The sequence below is a fragment of the Arctopsyche grandis genome, chromosome 13 (assembly GCF_051622035.1).
Source record: "Arctopsyche grandis isolate Sample6627 chromosome 13, ASM5162203v2, whole genome shotgun sequence".
Lineage (NCBI taxonomy): Eukaryota > Metazoa > Arthropoda > Insecta > Trichoptera > Hydropsychidae > Arctopsyche > Arctopsyche grandis.
Window position 1 is genome coordinate 7,640,661 of NC_135367.1, and position 23,802 is coordinate 7,664,462.

The 23,802-nt window shown below is 32.7% G+C and overlaps 2 protein-coding genes across 2 annotated transcripts in view; both read right to left on the minus strand.

Annotated features, from left to right (window-relative positions):
• Nucleotides 1-23,802, minus strand: part of LOC143921580 (protein O-mannosyl-transferase TMTC1-like) — a 380,756-nt gene that overhangs the window by 350,286 nt on the left and 6,668 nt on the right. The window lies entirely within an intron of this gene.
• Nucleotides 443-5,286, minus strand: LOC143921240 (uncharacterized). The gene is made up of 2 exons (XM_077444449.1): nucleotides 3,996-5,286; nucleotides 443-953 (listed from the first exon to the last, which is right to left on the minus strand). The coding sequence occupies exon 1, from the start codon at nucleotides 5,114-5,116 to the stop codon at nucleotides 4,094-4,096; it is 1,023 nt and encodes a 340-aa protein (XP_077300575.1). The 5' UTR covers nucleotides 5,117-5,286; the 3' UTR covers nucleotides 443-953; nucleotides 3,996-4,093.

A 23,802-nucleotide genomic window follows, 5' to 3' on the forward strand; every position in this document is an offset into this window, starting at 1 on the left:
GATTCCGAAACTTGCGCGAATCGTCGCAACTTCGGACATTAACATGTTGAATAATCTTAATGGCGAGGCGTACCATGCGGATCCGGAACGTAATATCCCAACGGACGAAAAAAGTTAGCATTGGAGTTCTTTGCCGAGAAGAAAGCCTCGAATGATTAAACTAAAATGAAAGTACAAAAGCAATCGGGGAATTTGCAAAGGAATCGTATTAAAATTCATTCCAATTTTATACGAGTATGATGTAATCAAATACGTAATATGTTAATATTCCGTTTGTTACAGACATTACTAACAAACTAACCAGTAGATTCTATGACATAATCACGAATAACCATACTAACACACTTGTGAAGAGTTTCGGTGTAATGAACTGTTTACAAAGAGCTTACGCTCGTACTAGTTGGTTATTTTATTTTTATTTTATTTATTTTTTTATTTTATTAATTGAAAAATCAACAGACAGGATGTACAGAGATAGGTATAAAAAACACAAAAAGTAAATAAATAATATATGTAACACCCGAGTCCAATAATAGATTTTTACAAAAATGAAAAAGATAAATATAAGGAAAACAAATTAAAAAGTAAAGAATAAAGGCATGACAAAATATGTAGTACATTGCATAATTAAACTATAGTATTAAAATATTTGGAAAAGGTTATAAGATAGAATATAAGAAGAAATTGAAATTTACAAATATAAAAAACAAATGAAAAAGGTAAATACAAAATAAACAAATGAAATGGAAAGGAATGAAAGCTATAATATGATTAAATAGCACATTACATAACTAAACTAAAGTATAAAAATAATGGAAATATTGGAAAAATAGAATAGAAGAAAAAATGAATCAATCGGTCAAGATTCTCTTGATGTTAGACCTGAATTGATGTAGGGAAATACCAAACAGATCAACCTCATTCAGCTCTCCGTTAAACATACGATAAACGCGCTGCAGATAAAAATATTTTTGGGAATTAGTATTGAAAGGATCAAGTGAAAAGAGTGTAACGCGTCTAGGGTATCGAACTGGGATTCTGAAATTAACCTTATTCAGTAAATCAGAACAATCAAGGAAACCATTTATGAGCTTAAAGAAGAATATAGCATCAGAATGTCGTCGCCTGACAGAAAGATTGTTAAAAGAAAGGATTTTTAAAATGTCGGAAACAGTAGAATGGGTATAGGTAGGAAAAAGGTAGCGTAAGGATTTAATAAATTTAAGTTGAACTTTCTCAATACAATTAATATGGGATAAATAAAAAGGTGACCAGATAATTGAGGCAAATTCAAGGTGAGACCTTACAAAGGAAAAATAAAGTAATTTTAGTACATAAGGATCATTAAAGGGTTTTGTTGAGCGGAGTAGGAATCCAAGAGATTTAAATGCTTTGTTGGTAATAAAAGAAATATGTTCAGAGAAATCTAGTTTATTATTGAGTATTACACCAAGATCCTTAATAGAAGATGACGTGTTAAGGATTGAATGATTTAATTGATATTGATTAGTAATAATTGACTTATTTCTAGTGAAATTTAAAATAGAGCATTTTTCTAGATTAATAAAAAGATCATTATTTAAACAATATATAGAGAATCTATCTAGATCTTCTTGTATCTTATGACAATCGTCTATGGTGTATATAGGTTTGTAAATTTTTAAATCATCAGCGTAAAGAAGTATAAAGGAATGTTTGAAGATGTACATATGAGATATCATTAATATAGAGTAAAAAGAATAAGGGACCTAAATGCGACCCTTGTGGGACACCGGAAGGAATATGTCTAAGTGATGATCTAAAACCATTGAGAATTATGATTTGGTGACGATTTAGTATATACGAAGAGATCCAACGAAATAAATTTCCTCGGATTCCAAGGGACCAAAGTTTATTGAGTAAAAGGTTGTGATTGATTTTATCAAAAGCTTTAGAGAAATCCGTATAAACGACGTCTATTTGGATTCGTTTGTCCATATAAGATGTGAGAGTACTAGTGAAATTAAGCAGGTTAGTCTCTACCGATCTCCCCTTAAAAAAACCATGTTGTTCAGGTATAATGTAGTTTTTGAAATTGGAGAAAAGGAAATTATAGATAATTTTTTCAAAGATTTTACTAATGACAGATAGTTTAGATATAGGACGGTAATTCTCAATAAGATTCTTATCACCTTTTTTAAAAATAGGGGTGATGTAAGATAATTTCCAATAGTCAGGAAATTTACCGTTCGACATAGAAAGATTGAAAAGGATTGTTATGGGAAGAGATAATGGGACAGCACATTTAACAAGGAAAAAAGAAGGCAAACCATCACAACCCGCACCAAGATTAACATTGAGAGAGTTGATGTGACTGAGTACAGTAGATAAGTCAAAATGAAAAGTAGATAAGTTACAAGAAGAAGTATCTGTATTAGAGATAGAAAGGTTAATGGTAGAATCACGATTGAAAGTGGAGTCAAAATAGTCAGCAAAAATGGTACAGATTTCAGAACCATGTGAAGCCGACTTATTTCCATAATACATTACGGAAGGATATGAAGAGGAGGTATTTTTTTTTGAATTTATATATGACCAAAATGATTTGGGATTAGTTTTAATATTATTTTGAATAAGAGAAATATAATTTCTAAAGCAGATTAAAGAATATTTTTTAATTCGAGCTCTTAATAGTGAAAAACTTTGATAATCTAAGGGATTTGAATAAATTTTAAATTTTTTATGGAATTTGTTTTTTTCTTTTATTATTTTAATAAGAGACGATGTAAACCAAGGGGGATATTTGGTACGCTTAGATTTAAGAGTAAAAGGGACGTGGCATTCAATAATATTTTGTAAGGTATCGTAAAATTTTTTACAAGCTAAATCAATATTTAAATTGGACAAAAGTGAATTCCAATTGATATCGCTTAAAATTGGAATAATTGTAGCATAGTCAGCTTTTCTAAAGAGGAAAGTTTTATTATAATTATAATTCAAGGGTGAAGATTTGTTGTAAATTATTGAGATGCAAAAGGATAAATGATGAGAATCTTCATGGATTAGCGTAGAGTCAGCACGAGAAATATATAAGGGGAAACTACTAATAGCTAGGTCAAGAATACGATTATTAGTATTTGACAAATAATTGTATTGATAAAGTTTATTATAAGATAAGAATTGAGTAAAGGAAAGGGAAGAAAAATTAATACAATTGGAAGGAAATAGATGCAGATTTGAGTCGTATTTTGTCCAATCAATAGTGGGAAGATTGTAATCACCGAGTAAAATGAATCGATCCTCTGGATAATTGGTTATTAGATCAGATACTTTATTTAAATGGGTAACTAATAGAGTTTGGTGAGAATTACCAGGAGGAATATAGACAGTACAGATATTTAGTTTAAAAAATTTAGTGGTAATAGTAATCCAAAGGTCTTCTGTGGAAGTTAACCAATTATTTTGAATGATAGAGGGTAGATTATTTTTCACAGCTATGATTACACCACCACCAAATATTTGGTTATGAAGAGAATAATCTCTGTCACGTCGAAACACCTGATATCTGGCATCAAAAAACTCACTATTATTGAATGAGTCATTTAGCCAAGTTTCTGATAGACAGATAATATCATAATTATTAACTAATACATTTTGAAGAAAAGAGTCAGATTTAGTTCGGAGACCTCTGACATTTTGATAATAAATGACAAGACGATTAGAAGACATTGTAAAAAAGGAAGTAGATAGAGCACGTAGTGATATAAATATAAATATCCATATGCATAAATGAAAATAGATATATGCATATAAACATACACATAACTGCATACACATATAAAGATATTGAATTATTAAGCAAACCATCCTTGGTGATACCAGTTGAAATGCAAAGGTATACATGGACACAAATATAAAAATGAACTCGTACCTTTTTTAGTTTATGAGTAAAATATATGTAAATAGCATAGTTATATAGTAATAATAAAAATAATAAATTATATAGCCATACGTACATAATTGTTTGCACATACATTATAATATGTGATGCAGACCAGTAGACAATAAATGCATAGATAATTATTAGGTTATTAAAATTTAATATTGCACTTAGTCATTTGATTTTGCAAAGATCTGATTCTTTTGAGATTTGTATGATATTGGAGCTCGCACTTTTTCTAATCATGATCTTGCAATCTTTAACCCACAAGTAGGCGTAGTTATATTCAGTTTTCAATTGGCGTGCTCGCTTCAATAATAATTTATTCGTTGGTGTAAGGTGATCCGTTACGTATAGGGTGGTGGGCGGGCCTGGAATATTGATGTCGTTGGTGGTGATGCCGCGGCGGGCGCGCACGGCCGCCATCAGCAGGTCCTTACGACGGCGCTGAGTGAACCGTACGACCACTGATGACGTGCGCACACTCACATCGCTGTTGCCCTCTCGCTGTTGCTGTTGCTGTGAACCTGCAACGCCCTGGGACGGGTACGGCCGCACACGGTGTATGGTGTCAATATCTGTGTCGCACAATTTGTGACCCACGACAGCACATAAGTCATATAATATAGACACTAGATTTTCACCCTTTTTCATAGGTATGCCGGATATTTCTACATTGTTTTTTCTAGAGAATTGATCTTGCAGATTGTTTTCTTGTTTCAGTTCAACAATAGTATTTTGCGCCTCAATTAAACCTTTATTTACATCAGAAAAGCAGGAAATTTTCTTTTCAGCAGTGGTTAGTCTCCCATCAAATTCATCAGACTTAGCCTCTATTGTGAATAATTTATTGTTTATGTCTGTGATTACAGATTTTATGTTTTCAAACTCATTTTTCATGGTATTAAAGTCTGCTCGAAAGCATTTAATTTCATTAAGTATATCAAATAAAGATGGCTGAGGACTGATGACTGAATCTTGAGAACTGAGCATTAGTGATGAGGACTGAGACGGCGGAAGGGGGTTAGGATGGATACGGCAAGAAACGCATCGCCATTTTTCCTTATTCTTTGACGTCATTTTTTTGTATTTTGTTTCCGAAATCCCCACACAATCATGGTGGAAAGGTTCTTCACAAAGCTCGCACAGCACATAATTAGTCAACAACACAACACTTTTGCATTTATAGCAAATCATTGTTAAGTATTATTAGTTATTAGCGTCACAATTTATAATTTAAATAAGAGAATATTCTCAAAATTTCGCACAAAAATATGTATGAAATAAATAGTTTTTTGTTTAACAATGTTGCATTATGCTGTAATATTGTAAATATGCTCTGGGTTCGAGAGTTAATATATAATTTCAGAAATCAGTTTGATCACGTTCGTTGCCAAACGAATATTATTTGAAGAAACAAAAGAACTTTTTTTTTTTTTTTTTTTCTTCTTCTTTTTTTTTTTTTTTTTCAAGTGAAAATTATCTTTAAAATATAACCTTAGAAATCAGTTTAACCACTGTATTTAATCACAATTGCAAAAATTTTAATCAAAAATTAAAGCAACACCAATAACTCTACACAATATGCAAAGCACGACACCATTAACCGACAATATTTACGAAAAAAGCATCCAAATAGCGGACGAGCAAAACAACGAACCAGCTAGTTATTATGCTACCTAGCAACTGTTATTATTCGAATAGTGGCTCTTATCGACTCGTTATTACCAATCTTTGGCATTCCTGTTTTATCACAAATATTTTATTTTTTAAAGTTTTGTTATTGTCTTTGATAAATCCTCATTAAATTCTTCATTCATCTTCAAATACACAATTGTCTCATATTTATCAGAATCTAAAATAGTTTATTCCATTGTGGAATCGTCAATACAAGACGAATATTAATATTATAATAGTTTCACCATAGGATAAAATTCGCCTTTATTAAGCCATTTAAAGAATGTTTTGAATGAAATATTTTTCCCGGGATTCAGGATGAAAATCCCTGGGACACGGAACATCAAAAATTCAGTGACATCCCGGGAATTTCTGTCTCAAGTCGACCCAGACAGAAACCCTTATACTTATACATACATATATGTACATACATTTGTTTATACATAAGGCCGTTCTAGATTCTACATAGAAGTATTTAATTAGTTATTTATATCTTGAATAAGTGGTATGCGTGACTAGCTACAAGGAAGAGGAAACAAATGGAAAAATAAAATTAGAATAAAATGCTTTCCAAAGAACGAATACTATTTTCAGAACGATTTTGATCTGTGATTTGTTCTTTCATGATTTTTACGTAATATAAAATGTATGGAGAGCGTGAAAAAATGTGCGCTTGAAAAAAACGAGAGACACACAGATGTATTAAATAAATAATAATGTAGCGAAATGTTTCAATAACAGATGGATAGTACAATTGTAGATATGGTAGAATGTGTCGTTGAAAAATAAATCAACATCAAACCAGTCAATAACAGAATCAAAAAAATACAATTGTGAATAGTGAAAGGTTGATTGTGATAATGATGTAGTATATGGAAAATTATTATTTATTAGAAATATGTCCACACAATAGTTTGAATTTGAGTACAAACTCATATATGTATGTATAGTTCTCGTGCTATGATTCAACCAATTTCAATAATAAGATGTGTAAGTTTTGGGTAATCTTCATATAAGTTGTGAAGTCGTTGATTTTTACACAAATGTACTCTGCATCTTGATATTTGATTGATTTTGATTTTTAAATGCTTATTATTACTAAATTATGCTCACAATGCATCTTATATGTTTGTATTTTAATAGCTACTCATATAGCGATCATTTTATATTATTTTCGTTAGTAATCATGGTAATATATTATTCAAATGTTAATGTACAGCGTAATAAGAAAAGAAGCTCAAAAACCTATTTAAAATTCATATAAATGCTCATAATACATCTTATACATAATATGAACTAAAGACTCTAAAGTCGACGATATATAGTAGATTGTGTTTCGGTAATCTGTGACATATTCATATTTGAATCCACACAGGATATAAGGAATTCAAAATTTATTCAAATATAGAAATTGGCAAAGTTGTATGGGCCAGAAAACATAAAAAACAATCAACGCGGGGTAGAGAGAGTGAGGGTGAGGGCGAGCATTCGTCGTAATTCGTGCGTTTGTTCGCGACATGCCGCATTCCATTGTCGATGCTCGTTCGTATATGGATTGGAATGAGTTTTTGTCAGCCGATTGGCTATTTTGAAACTGAATTGGCCATATTTTGGCCACAATTGTGCAGCGGCGTCGCGCAAATTGAATGTGTTCGAACAACGGGGCTAGGGCGAAACAATAGGAAATTGGAGGGGGGTGCACGTGTTACCAGCAGGGGTGTGGTTCACCACCCTCATATCCACTGACCGCTGGCAGTGGTATACTTTACCAACGATTCAGAGCACACATTTTCACCTACAACCCTCTACGACAAGTGATTACGATAATTTCACCCCCTCTCCTCACCAGGAACAATGCGTTGGCATGTGATGCTCGCACTAATACTCTTATGAACATTAAACAAATGTGCCCCTTCGTTGAACTTTCACACTCTTGGTTGGAAAAACACTGCTTCAAAATGTACATAAGTAACTAACGAAAGGTTTCGTTGATTACAGCAAGTTGTCTTTACAATTACCGCATTACAATTTGCTTGAGATCTCAGACTTATAAGGATCTTTAAATTAAATTATGAATATTTGATAGATAGTGTGAATTTTTTTGAGCTTTTTCTCTTACATATACATATGTATAATAATTACAATAAGCAACAAAAAATCACGTTTATTACTTACCGGAGTGTAAACTAATAAATTGGTCATTAATTTGTCACATTGGTCATTAATTTGTTTTTGTTTTTCTTATTCTTTATTCATATTTTGTGTATTATAAAAATAAAATACTCAAATTCAGTTGCGAAATTTTCATATGAAATTTTTCGCTTCCTGATTCCTTGTTTTGTCAAATCGCTTTTGTTTAAAGATAGTAAGTAGTAAAAAAGAGCCATTTTTGTGCATATATGTATGTATGTATATGTATGTACATAAAAACTATATAAATTGAAAACCCAATAAATAAGAATAATAATAAACAAAAAATAAATAATAAACCGTGACTGCATCTTTTTGATGACGGATTTCTATGACGTTTTTTTTCTGGCAAAGAATTTTAGATACACAAGTAGGTACAATAGAATGAAAGTAATAAAAGGCTTCAAAGTAACAATAAGATAACTGGCTCCATTTGCAGAATGAAAGATTGCCACGGGGACTGCAAAATTGTCTGACGGCATTTGAGATATAAAAAATCCCAAAAGCTACCGAAGCTTTGCCTTGATATAAAAAGACTTAACGGAGTGCGGCGACCACCAATCCACGATAGAGATTATGTGGGGAAAAGCTTGAGCCACTCTTAAGATACATTCAAAGGGAAATGATACAGGTCATGAAATACAACTATAACGCAATAAAACGAGGCTAGAACTTTTTCACTAGCTTTTCTTCCGTATGAATTTCTTGTAATGAATTTATAAGTCTCGAGGTAAATTTATACCTGTAAACGTTCTAACAATACAGTCGACGTGAAAAGTTAGTTTTGCACATAGAGAACATTTTAAGACAAACGCATTCGCGGTGAAAGTCCGTTCGTCGAGCTTTTATGGGGCACAAAGGGGAGCTTTTCGTTCTCGGTATGCATTTTTATATTCATTTAGAGTGAGACGGAGAAAGATCTTACGGTTTCTAAAGCGGAAAATTCTCTATGTCTTCCTTGCCGTTTATATCTCCTACCTTTATACTTGAAAAAGTCCATTGTTGTTGAATGAATGTCATTTCATTTTTATCCAACTGGAAAGCATCTGAATATACGTATAATATATAAGCATACTTTCAAAGGGATTAAAATGCGCCAAAAGACAGACAGCTGATATTTAATGCTACCGAATGAATGCTTGTCATTACTTTTGGAGATCAAAAGCACAAGACAATGTTTTTGAAAAAAAAATCTCCGCCATTTTAATAAATGAAAAACTATTCTTAACAAAATACAGAGGATGCCTCTCTTTAAGACGCATTTTAAGAGATTAAATGGACAAATAATTGTTATTTCATATTAACACAAAAATACGTTGTAAAACAATAATATCTATTAACAGCAAAGAACTTCACATAAGAAAGTTTGAAATATTTTAAATTTCTACATATTGGAATTGTTTGAAGTTATTTTTGCACGTATATGTATGTATGTACATATATGGAGTAAAAATTCGGTGATTACTTAAATAAATTTAATCTTACTGTAATTTTCTTATAAACATTTTTATTTTATTTCAATCGAACATGTACATATGTACATCATATATATAAAGACGGTAATCTGTGTGTGTGTGGGTGTGTGTGTGGGTGTGTGTGTGTGTCCTAACTCTCGCCGAACATAATGAACGAATCGATAAAAATCGATTAATTCGTTTTTCGACGAGACGACTTTGTCGCGACTCGAACCGATCACCCCAAATAGCCTGAATATGGGTCTAAATGAGCTAATGGTCTCTGACATCGTGCCAAATCCAATTTTTCATTTCGCCTTTTTTTTTTAAACATTAATTGAAATATTCCTTCTCGCCATATAAAAATACGTAATTTTAATAATTTCATTTATCGAAGTTTTGAACCATTTTTTTTTCTTTTCATATAAAACAATTAAATATATATTTTTAATTGAAATTATTGAAATTGAAATTAATTTATATTTTAGCGATATTTGAAAAAATAAAATCAATTCCAGGACGCCGACTCGAACCTACCCCCATCGCGCCCAGATCAATATACACTGACCAGTACACCATGATACGGATATAAAGGCTGCTCTAAATAACGTTAATATTCAATAATCGTACAGAACGTATGGACAACCAATCAAAACGGAGTCATATCTTCGGTAGTTGTCGGGAGAAGTCGGGTGTCATGGATCGAGTGAATCGATTTCGATTTGCAGTATCGCTCGGGGCGATAGCTAATAATAATAGAAAAAAAAAGGAAGTCTTTAAATAAATAATTGAAAACTCTCCATGGGAGTCTGCGTATTTTTAAGAATCGAAAATTATTACAAATAAAGAATTGAAAACTATCTATGAGAGTCTACGAAAATAACGGTTCCGGTTCCGGATTTTTTTTTTTAGTTTTATAAGAGTATATAATAATTTTATACCCATGCGATGATGTTTCATCGGGCTATTCACTAGTATATGTATACTCGCCTTTACAGATCGATCGATCTGTAAAGGCGAGTATACGATCGATCAAATTGGCGAACCTCAAGACGCTGAATAACTTGAGATATGCAAGAGAGATTAGAAAGTAGATGCCAATTTTACAGGAATCGTTTCAATGAAAATCAGAAACTATCGACCTGGAGACACGAACCAAGGTTTGGCCAGCAGCGGGGCTCTAGTAGGACTCGAATCCGTGACTATTCTGCTAGAAAGCATAATATGCTAACCACTATATACATACATACATATATGTGTGTAGTTAAGAAATGTAATTTACAAAACGAAATTTGTGCTTCGTGAAATAATGTTGAAAATCATTAGAAAATAACCAAACTATTAAGATGAAGTACTACACAAGTGTGAACATGGTTAGGAAAATGTTCATGTACAGGTTGACGGGAAGAAATTCATACAGCAGCATCTAAATTACCGGGGAAAATTGAAATTCTTGTGGCTTTCAAGCAACAAAATATTATACAGGAAGATGTTCAGCGGAAACGAAACAATAAAAAGGAATACTCCACATACGTCGTATATTGTATTATGTAGCCGAAATTTACATTTAGATTTTCGAAATCTTCATATGTAAATATAAAGATTTTCTCAATTTTGAAAGCTTCGGCATTTATACATACATACCTAAATATAGTACACTGTTGTATTATTATTATCGAGAGGTTATCTTTGTTCGGAGCTTTGAAGCAAATCTCCCTTGCAATAAATCACCACAGGATTGCAATAAACCCTTCACGTCAAGGAATCAATTCCGGCGGTTGCTGCGAAAAACTCGCGGAATGTTGGAATTATAGATAAAAGCATAATCCGTTCGGAATGCTCGTCGAGATAAAAGAATGCTTCAAAAATACCAAAAAGATAACGATCGACAGAGACTTTCAATTTATCGGAACAATATTCTCTCCTCTCTTGTGTCTTAAAATATTTAATCAAAAATTTAAATCAATATAACGAAAAGTGTCAGATGTTTGCGGTTATACATATTTTGATATTGTTTAGAGTATATGAAAATTTCATACACTGGAAAATCCCAGAGGTGAAACTTTGCCATAATTTAATTCGAGTCACTCTTCTTTGAAGTCGAAATCCAGATGACCATTTAGAACAGCCGCACTCGAAGAAGTCATAAAGCGAAACGATCTCCTTTATTCCATAGTATTAAGTTTTGACGCTTTTAAAATTATTCCAAATAGTGAAGAAGAAATTAAAATTTTTATATAATTCTATACCCGAAGAAAGTATGTAAGTATTTAATACGTATGTACGTATTTACATACATCTATAGGTAATATGAATGGCTATTTATTCAAAGATTGCCCTTCTAGACTTCCCAAAAGCGTTTCCATCAATTATTATTAACTATGAATAAATACCCGAGAGATGAAAGCAAAGGAGTTGAGGGCAGAAAAATATGCCTGGTTAAAATCACGCATTAATATGTCGTTTGTAAGAGTCTGTCTGAAAAATTGTGAATGTCACAAGGGGGCCCACGGACGAGCGCTACCCTAATGGAGTCTGCCGCTTCTGGACCGGAATTTTGATGCGACCGATCGCTTTTTGAGCCCTGGAGCCCTTCGAGCAATATCCCCCATCCTCAAAGAGATGATACTTTCAGCATAAAATATGATAAAATCGAAAATATCGTGCGAGACAAGAGCGCGAGCGCGCGTCCTGTCCATAGATCATTCGTCACACCGGAATAGCTCGCACATTTAAATTCACAAATCCCCCCCAACATCACATAAATATATCTCAGAAATATTAACCGGCCGTCAGTGGTACGTTTTCAAGTAAATATTGTATATCAAAAAGCTCTCGGGGCGAAGATGGGAGAATTAGTATTTATTTAATTAAGAGTGAATTGTTTCCCTGGGTATTTGAGTTGAAAACGTGGGACGGAATAGTGTGAACCATTACAAAACGTGTGTTTGTGTGTGTGTGTGTGTGTGTGTGTGTGTGTGTGTATGTGTATGTTTATTCCTTCGAGGTGGAGTAGAGGGTGGGAGCCGACTACATAGCATCCCCTGCTGCACGGTTTACTAAAATAATTTCGGTGCAGTGTGTAGTTGCAACGTGAACAAAGCTGAAGCCAAAATCGTGCAAATACACATGTTCAATTCCACAAGTATTCAAATATGTTTAGATGATGAAGCTTGAGGACCGCTAAATTGTTAAATAAGAGGGACAATGATTGTGAATATCTCATTTGCTTATTCTCAGATCTACATACATACTATATATCTATATGGAAATACATACATAGTTTGATTTAGGAAACTTGAAGTAAACTTGTAAAGTCTGAGTATTAGTAAAATTTTAATATAAACATTGCATTTGGGTTGTAAAGTCTGGGTAAAAGTATTATTTAAATACAAACATTGAAATTGGATTATTATCTATTGTTATATACATATATGTATATATGAACTTTTATAATTAAAAGTTTAATTTTGAGTTCCAAAAACACTATTTCTGTTTGACGTAATTCACAAGTCGTTATCACTTCTTATAATTCGATATGTCCAAAATCTCCACCAATATTTTTAAATATTGTTAAACGCATAACATTATATTTAATGTTGCGAAATATTTCTCGAAATGAAGAAAAGCGAACTTAAGCCACTTTCAAATATAGCGGCCAATATTGTACATATGTATAATCGAATTTTATTAAAGAAAATAACAGTCATTTACAGGGCTTTATACAAAATCTTATCGATTTTTGTATAACTTTGACGCAATTTTGTAAATTAATGTTGCCGTGTTATTTTTTCTATACTCAACGATATATAATACATACATATGTACATACATATATTGCTATGTGAAATAATTCAAAACTTATTGGCACAAATTTTATGGTCATAAATGTTGTTTTTTTTAGTCTATGAACTATGCGGTAATTTTTCTTGGCATCTTTATAGAGAAACTAAAAAAAAATGAATCTATAACACCATAAATTGTACGGAATTGAATTTATTATATTTGATATTCCCCGGAAAAGAGCAAGTTTGTGTAAAATCTAAAAATATATAAAAAAAATAAAATGCGTCGTTAAGAGTGTGTTCGGAGCAAATTTATGGAGGTTTATTAAGCGGAAGCCCGTTCGTGTGTTGGTTCACCAATTGATAATAGGAACCAGAAGAGCCATCCATTTCCCTTCGGAGCACAATCACCCCATAAAAGAAGCTATAAAAATATCAGTTCAATGTAAACATTTTGAAACTACTTTGTACACAATAAAAAATATGCCACTTGACGCGTTCAAAAATTGGAAAATACGTAGCACAACCGAACATTATACTCGGAGTCCGAAGATGTGGCGTTAAAATTGAGATTTCGCAACGAAAGAAAGAGGGTTGGTTTGAGATGTGTGAAATTGGGCGAAAATCTCCACCCGATCTTGTGAGGTTTTTCTCTCGTTCCTAGGTTTTCCTCTCGTGGGTTTTCGGTTGTGTGACGTCACCGTGTGCATCAAAGCGCACCGGAAGTGCACATTGACGCGCTCGGATACATCGCCGGAAATTGGACGCGTTCTCCTCGTTGGCCATAACGTCGTTCCTGTCGTGTCGCATCAATTGTTTACGGCTTCGAAACATAATAGAACGACGTGTATATTACACATAGCAAACAATTTGTTGAGAAGACTCAAAGGCGAGGGGAGGGTTGTACGAGCTCTATAGTGATCATCACACGGATTTCAGACGACACTCTGTATATACATATGTATAATTTATGTATGTACGTATGATAATATATATTATATTTGATATAACAATGAATATATCCGGAATATAGCATCGCTCCGTAAGGGGGTGGGGCAAAAGCATATTTTTAATAATAAATGGTATTTTACTTGAATTACATTTTGTATATATGTGTTTAGCTACATTCCTTTTTTGGAAGGAATTTTTCTCATTTTATATTTTTAGCATCCTGTACAGAAGTAATTTGTAAGATGTTTTCAACTTTTACCCGAGAATAAGTTACATGTATGCGATTTTTTTGGAGAATATTCTCGAGAATATTCTTCAAACCGAGAATTTTCGAGAATATTCTTTTTTAGAGCATCTGGAAGTCTTTTATACTATTCCGTTGTAATTTCAAAAAATGGATAAATTCATGTGAACGGTAAGATGAGGGAAGACATGAATAAAATTAATTAACTAATGCAAAAACCTAATTAATAATAATTTTTAACATTTTGCATTTCATATGTACAGAGAAAGGGTAAGCAAATGTGACTTTTGAGTAGTTGGCGAAACACAGTAGAAATGTTACGCCTATTATGTAGTTTGTGTTATAAGGTTTAACATAGATCTGGAAGCAAAAAAAACCAACTGACATTTTAGTGTTAATGGTAACTCGCATTGTTTATTTACCAATTTTTATCGTTTCTAAATTTAAATAAATATACGATTTCATATTATGTAATGTGTTTTAAAAGTACGCATTGATGTGAAATATCAATTAAAATAATCAAACTCATACAAAATCTGTGCTAAAAAATTTCGTCGAAAACTTTGAAAGTAAATTGATAAATTCGTGTGAACGTTAAATATGAGGGAGGAAATGAATAAAATATTTTTTTACGATCTTGTGTGTTAAGTTTAAAAGAATGATTAAATCAAGAAAAAAGAAAATTCTCGGTGAATAACGAGAATATTCTCGAAATATTCTCGTTCTCCGAGAATATTCTCGACTTACAACACTACCTATGAGTGACACCTATGGTATTAAACTTGTGTGTATATATATTTATAGATTATAAATTTAAAATCAAATTTAAATAGTGGCAGTAGGTAGGATGGTTTTGCCAATTTGATGAGGAACCGTTTCAGCAATAAAATCGGGTTTGCTGCAAATGATTGCAAACCACCAGCCTGCATGCTCTTTCGATTGCATTTTAACTGTTTGAATTTCAGCATGTACGAAAGACGAGATATTCATGGGGTTGCGCAGATGACATTTCGATGTACATTGATGATTGGCAATTCTTAAAATTGAGTTGGATCTTTCTGGCAATTTTAAAATGGCAAAAGCCGAGACAAAAGTATGAAATGAGCATGCAGCGAAATGTGCATGCGGGCGCTTGGTTTGCAATCGTTTGCAGCGCAGGGCATTTTTTATATACATTATTAAAATTTCTTTTTATTTTAATTTATATATATCTTAGTACATATTATTTATATACTTTTATATACATTTTATTATTTTGTATTTTCTTAATATTTTTATATACAAAGGTAATAAGAGCCGTGTTTTTATTATAAAAAATATTTGAATTTAAAATTTTAAAAGAATTTTAGTTGGATTTGGAGGTGAATTGTGAAACTTTCTTTACAATCATGATACTTTTTGAGTAGCCTTAAAAAGTATAATACGATGGTAAATCAATAAGTTAAGCAATTTGTGTAGAACTCAACACCTCATATCGGAAAACCTGTGAACAAGTGTGATTGATGAAGATCATTTAGGTCGTCATGTGCAATGGTTAGAAGTGGTTCAAAAGACAAGAGTGGTGATACTTATATGATTTTACATACTTGGTAGCTATCATAAGGAACAGCAAGACGTTTGTAAATATGTGTACTTTTATATATATACATAATATTATATATGTAGATTTATAAATGTATGAATGTATGTATATAAAACTAGGTGTAGATTTCTGCTCTTCATAATAATAATAAAAAGGAAAAATTCCGAAGTTGATTTATGAACTTTATCATTTGAGAAAATTTATTTTCAAACTCATCAGAAGTACTCCGCATTTCGCTTTTGATAAAAAGGACGTACTCGGCCAATTTTTCTTATCCATTTTCGCCTTTTCCTCTGCGTTAAGAATTAAATAGAACTTTTATTAGACGCCGAGAGTTTAAATAATGCGCTTTGATTTAAAGTTTGTCATTCGTCGCGAATGTTTCGTTGTGTTTGCGTCGCCGAAGTGTAAAAAGCAAAAGAGGAGGTACATGAACGAGGTGCTTTTTCCAACCCCATGGCCTCCTACTTGTTCACCTCATTTTTATCAAGATGTCGCCGAGACCCTCCTTCTCTCGGTCCCTAGTCATTATGGCGGTATATGTAACGACGCCGCATAACTTTCTCTCTCGGATGGGGTGAAAAAAACTTTTTTCGCACCCTAATTCTCCAATCCCCGATGGGTTCAGGGGTTGGAAAGGTATCCGGGCCTCGAAGGCCGCGCCCGGAAACGAAGCCCGAAATAAAAGGTGAAGCCCGCATTTACATACTTGATTGAAAAGGAAATGTTTTCGCATTTTTCGCTCTAACCGTACGTACATATTTTTTTGTCCGCATTTAATATTTATGGACGCAGAGCTGATAATCCGCGCCGGTATCGAATTTTTAATTAAAAGCTCTCTCCTCTCACCTGGAGCCGCTTTAGCAGTTAATTGTTTTAATGAATTAAAATGATAATCAAGTGCCGCAAAAATGAACGTTGTGATTTTTTTCTTTTGCGATTTTCTTTTTTTTTTCATTACAACGAAACGCAAAGGCTAATCTGATGTTAAAAAATGTTAAAATATTCGCTCAAGTTACGGCCCCTCGAGTGTTAACTTTTGCTTTGAACGACGATCCTCAAGTTTATTAACCCACAAAAACGGGTGACTTTTTTCAATTTATATTTACCAGATACATGTAAGAATAATGACTTCAAAATATTAAAAAATCTTTTATGCCTTACAGTAAAAATATTGTATAATTCATTTGGAAGTTTCACATCTTTAAAGTAATTTAGTTTACAGCAGTTTTATAGTAAGAATATACCCAAAAGTGCGGCGCGGGACGCGTAGGTGGACCTTAGCTGTGATGGACGTATCTATATGCTAATACGTAAATTCTTATTATTTTGAGAAGTTTCTACTACATTCATTCAAATATGAGAATCACCGTTATCGATTATTGACAAACTTATGACAATACAAGGATAAAATAGTGCACGGACTTTTGACCGAATGGGAACTTGGCCGAAATATGTTCGATCGACGGTCACTTGGCTGAACGGATATTAGGCCGACGGACGTTTGGCCGAATAGAAGTTGGAAAAATTACTCTGAAAACACTATTCAGTAATCACCTTGATCTCATTAAAATTTGATATTTTTAATAAATAAAAGCAAATTGAAATTTCATTCGGCAAAATGTCCGTCGGCATATAGTCTGTTTGGCCAAGTGTCCATCCGGTCAATAGTCCGTCAACCGATTAAATATCACTGAGAACAATCCAAGAGTTTTGAGTTTTGCAAAGCTATGTATATAAAATAAAGTAAAAAAAAACGTGCCACGAACAATTATGTGTATTCTAGCTTTATTCGTATCAAAAGTATACTTTAAGCTATTCAGATAAATTTTAAATTATTTTTGTAAATACAATGTGCGATAATTTTGATTTTAATTCCTAATAACGTTTTAATTCAATCAAATATAAAGATAGAAAATAATAGTCTAAGGAACTTACAGTTCACTGGAGTATGTACATACAATTATGAAAAGACATAATTTTTATATTCAGCCCCCTTGATTTGTGCAGATTTAAATCAATTGCGCCATTTCAACATTGCATATTATGCTCGTAGTATATGGTTTTAAAATTAGTTAAGAATTAAAAAGTGATTTGCATAAATAATTGAAGAGCACTGTTATATAGTATAGAAGTTTTCTGTTGAGTGAAAGAATGCATATTTTATATGTGAAATTTTCATAGCAGTAATCACAGTTTGTTTGGCGTAAATAATAATAGGGTAAATACACACTGTGAGCAACACGGGCTGAGAAAAGGTCGCAGGTTTTCAAATTAAAAACAAAGTGAGACCGAGACGGACAGAAAGCGAGAAATGACTAATGACAGCACATTCCCTTTACGATTCGACTGAGAAAAATTCCAATGGAAATAAATCAGGGCCGGCAAACAAAAGGAAAACAAATGAATTTATTCAACGCCTAAGAAACCGGGTCCAGATGTCTGTATTCCCATAACGTTTTCCCTTTTAAAATAATTCGTTCACAGTCGAAAAAGAGCCTCTCTCTCTCATTCCACCTCCATTCTTCTGTTGGCAATCGCCTCACGAAACAAAACGCCTTTTTTCTTCAACGGATGCTTGTCTTTGCGTAATTTATGTGCCGAGCTGTGTCAGGTGAAAATTTTTATTTATTCGGCCGACGTAGTAAGCACAGATAAATTAACAAAATTAGACAAAAGCGCACTCCTACTAGACGTTACTTTGAATAATCAATTTACTAAATTAAATTTTCAATCTATTAGTTTTTTCTCCTTTATTATTTAAAAAATAATTGTAAACATCTTACTAATATCGAAATAAAATATCACAGTATAAAATATACAAAGAATATTAAATCAGAGTCACCATTGAAGAAAAAATATATAAGAGAGATAATGAGGGCCTATAATTTAAATTTTATAAGATACGTATAGTGTGAAAATGATATAGTTATCGCCGTTTAAATAATTAAAATCTGACAAAATTAGTGGGGGTGAAAAATCAAACAAACAAGGATACTGGCTATTGGAAATGGGTGAGCTGTCACATTTTCCAATTTTTTTGGATTCTTAAACGTGTTTATTACGATTATATTTCACCATAGATTTAGCAGGGGTTTGGTGCATCCGCTTTAAAATCGCCAGACAAACGAACGACAGATTAACAGAACGGCAGCTTTAAACGTAATTCTCGTTTCCTCGAATGATAGATTGCACATCAGATGACGAGTAACCTTTCGATGTGCACAGATGAAATTATTACGTTGAAATCAACGGGCACAATACTAGTTACGTATATTTATAGGGGGTTTGGTGCATCCGCTCTAAAATCGCCAGACAAACGAACGACTGATTAACAGAACGGCAGCTTTAAACGTAATTCTCATTTTCTAGAATGATAGATTGCACATCAGATGACGAGTAACCTTTCGATGTGCACAGATGCAATTATTAAAATGGTAATTATTAAAATTGAGTTGTATCTTTCTGGCGAGTTTAATAAGGCGATTTTAGAGCGGATGCACCGCATCCATTTAGCAGACCCAATTGAAATCGAAACCTCGCAAAACGGCAAAGTTTCAAAGCAATCAGAAGAGTGTAGAAGTGATACTAATAAAAACCTTGTAAAAATACATGCAATCAACGACATGTAAAAAATTTGAATACAAGAAATGATCGTCAAATTAATGAAGATACTGTTTGAGATGCAGCTATTTTATATCACATACATAAATTAAATGATCGGTCAGTAAAACGCTTATTGTTAAGATTTTTTTTTAAAAATGGACAATAGTCAAGCATTCAGTGAATCTATTTACTGGCCAAATCAATATAGGCCTTTTTATCAAACTACTACTTGGCATATTTGGGGCCCTTATCAGTTTTATATAGGCCTACTGTTTCAAATTTGACGGTTTTATGTACTATGTACTCGTATGTATGTATATGAAAGAATACCTAATAATTTTATGGTAGATCAACACACTTGCACGGCGTCATCCGGGTGTGTTTTCTTTGAAAGTCGTAAGTACTCCACTGAGTGATTCGCAAAATCACTTATCACTATAAGTGATTTTGCGAATTAAAAAAAAAGTTTATTCCCAGAAATGTTTTTCAAATCCATTTGAAAATTTATAAATATATGTATTTACATATATATATTATAGATTCAAATTTTCGACGCATCTGTGCTAATTCACAATATCACATTTACCCAAAACGAAGAGAAGCCGTTTTATTCACAGATAACTATTTTCAGTAATTCGAATGCCCCATAGAAACCCCCATCGTATTTTAATCTACGTTTCACGTGAAAAATAGTCGTTAATCCAAGGGAACGTCTCAATGGACAGGACATTGTCCTGTACGTAGGTACGTACATACCTCACGAGGTGTTGCATAAAACGGGCTAAAGAGGAGCGATACGGTCGACTAGGTGTGCAAGATCACCACGCCACCCGGCTACATAATGTGCCAATAAATCTTACCCAGAAGATAGTATCAGACGAAGGGTGGGCATACATATATACGTGTATGTGTTGAGGGGTGGGAAAACCGACCCCTTTCAACGGAACATCCCCTAGTCCGGCCGTAAAAGTGGCCGTAAGCAAAAATCTACAGAGGCCACAGACACACACAAAAAAAATCCGAAGGGATTATTGAACATTATAAACTGGTGTTGGAGCAAAATATCACCCGAGTTTAGAGGGATGGGCCTATCGCGACTGAGGAGCGTTTCAACGCTCGAATAATTCAGTTTGATATTTTAGAAGATAACTAGGTAGTATAAAAGCGTTCGTGAATTACGAGCTTCGAAACTTTCAGCGAGAAGGGTGGGGTTTGCATGGGAAGAACTGGGGGAGTTTGGAGCTTTCACGGAATACTCAAAGTGCAGGAAGCTAAGTCCGCGTTTCCGTCCGGAAATGTTCATCAAGCTCTCCATAAGGATTCGCTCTCTCAGGATTAGGTGCACTTTTCAGTTTTGGTGCAGATTGGCATAGTCAGTTGGCTTGATTAGTTTTCGCACCCTCTGACGGAGAGTTTAGAACTTTCAAAGTAGACTTGGATGACTCAATTATAAGTGGGTTGAAACACTTTGAATTTGAAATCAGAAAAGATTTTGAAATTGACACTTTGATTTTTGATTTTTAAATGCTTTTTATTATTACTAAATTATGTTCACAATGCACCTATTTTAATAGCTACTGATCTACTGATCATTTTCAATTTTACAATTTTATTTTATTTGTGTTAGTATTTATATTATTATATTATTATAATGTTATAATAGGAAAAAGAGCTCAAAAACCTAAAATAAATAAAATAAAAAAATAAAAATAAATAAAATTATTAGAAACCTAGAAAGAAAGATTAGAAACAAAAATGTCTAAATATGGATTGAATTTTTCCATACAGAAAGTCGTACATATCGAGTATACCTGATTGGTTGCATGATGCTAACCACCGAGAAGTTCCCGGGCTTAAATTCTAATGTTAATGTACAGCATAGCAGGAAAAAGAGCTCGAAAACCTTTTTACAACTCTTATAAATGCCCATAATACATAAAATTAACTAAAGACTCTCTTAAGTCGACGATCCAAAGCAGATTGAGTTTAGGTAATCTGCGTTTATACGTGAAGGGTATAGACATTTTGTTGTAATCACTGTTTGGTTATTAGTGATTCTGTCATAAAATCTACTGGTTAGTTTGCTAGTAATGTCTGTGACTAACGGAATATTATTTATGGTATACAGTTTTTTCAGATTATTATACATGGGTGTGTTATAAATTATTTTTATTAGGGATTTATTTTGTATTATTTGGAGCTTGGAAAGGTTAGTATTAGAGGCGTTATTCCATACAAGTGCAGCATATGTACGTTAATAATGGTAATATGAGCGCGCGATATAATTTTATTTTATTTTGAGTTGATAAAGAAATATGGCGATTAAATATTGGGTATATTGAGGATATACCACGCATCGCCTTGTATTTCGCTGCCTCAATATGAGGGGCCCATCTCATTATTTTATCGAACGATATTCCTAAATATTTTATTACTGATTGCCATTTCAGACTTACTCCAGAGGGGATTTTCAGATCTGAACTTGGCTTATGCTTTCTAATACTAAATAATATCGTGTCTACATTGGTATGATTAATTTGAATTTTTCACCTAGTGAAGTGTTCCGTCATTGTTTTAATTACAACCTCATAGGCTAAAAGCATTGTATTATTTATCTTCCATCAAATATTAAGATTTCAAACTAAATTGTAAGAATATGTACATATATATGTGATTAAGCAGTAGAGCGTTTGCACCCGAAGTCACGGGTGCTACTAGCACCCCCCCCCCCTATAATTTTTTTTATTAAAATTTTTCAAATAAGTATACATATTAATATTAAAAGATTGGAAATTCTTAAAAATGAGTTGGATCTTTCTAGCAAGTTTAAAATGGCAAAAACCGAGACAAAAGTATGAAATGAGAATGCAGCAAAATGAGCATGCGGCCGCGTAGTTTGCAATTATTTGTAACGGAGCGTAAAAACAACCACTATCTCACTTAATATGAGCAGCAAATAAATCAGCTGATAGCTAAAAATAAAACTATCACTGTTTGATCTGTGTACATATGTAGCTTGTATTGTTTAGAAAGTTTATTTTGGAGGAATAAACAATGAAATTTGAGGTAATGAGTTGCCGCCGGAAATATGTATACTCATTTATGCCGGGAACCTTACAGTTTAGAATAATTTATTAATACTAAGATTGCTTTAATGATTTGCTTTAAGAATTGTTTATCAATGTATGATTGTCCATAAATGAGTTTATCTATTTACATTTACATCAGATAAATTAAATCAGCTGATAACTAAAAATAAGTGTATGTGATGTATGTATTTAAGCTTATTGTAAAAAACTAAATGTTTGTAAGCTTATTGTAAATCATATTAACAATTAGATACAACATAACTTCTTATTGAATACATATCTCGCAGATAAAACCGACTGAGGAGATATACAGTGAAATGTCAGATTTGACATACAATTTGGTCAAAAATCAATATAAATCGTGTATTACATTACATGAAGCTAGACGCCAAATTTGAAATTTATATATACATATGAGAGTTAAAACTATAAAAATTTAAATAGATAACGAGAACCCATAGAGCAAATTTAAAAAAATATAGAGTGAATTGTAGGTGTTTAAACAATTAAAATCTTATATGGCCATATCAAGGTGAACAGGTTGGAAGATACGGGATGAACGCTTATTAAACGTCAGGAAGGTTTATGGGCCCCGTTTTTAAAACGCGTTGTATACGATATTGTATCTCCAACGTAATGGCAGATGATACATTAACGTGTATTGATGACCAAAATGAGCAATATGGCAAAGTATGAAATCGATCGGATAAGAGATAAAAATGACCACTAACACGCAAGCCATGTGAAACTTAAAGGAGGTATGTAAAAAATGAATAAAACAGATATACCAATATACATATAATCGTTTTTAATAGAGCGTCTTCAGAAAATTAGTTTTTGAGCAAAGTCTTCAAAATTTATGATCGTTTTAAAGTTAAAATAAAAATTTTATGTTGTAGTTAATTATTTAGTTGAATTAACTCGGCTTTTTTTTAAATCAGTTATATATTTAAATACATATATGTATGTATTAAAACTTTGCGTAATAGATTTACGCAAAGTTTGAATTATTTCATTTTAAATATTAAAAAAAATAAATTGTTCGTAAGTATTCCAATTAAATTGAACCCTTCCGTTTGGCCGAGGCACAAAAAAGCCATGTAGATCGTAGATATCTTGAAAATATTAACGTATAGGCATTTTGCACCCGAGAGGCGTTTTCTTTTTTACGATCAATTCTGAGGCTTAGCGGAAGATAACAGGCAAGGGAATGTGCAACTTTTGCATAAAACTTTTTTGAGCGTTCAAGTATGGTGGGGTTGGGGGTGGAACGGGGGGTGCGGACCGTCGGTTTATCTCCCCTGC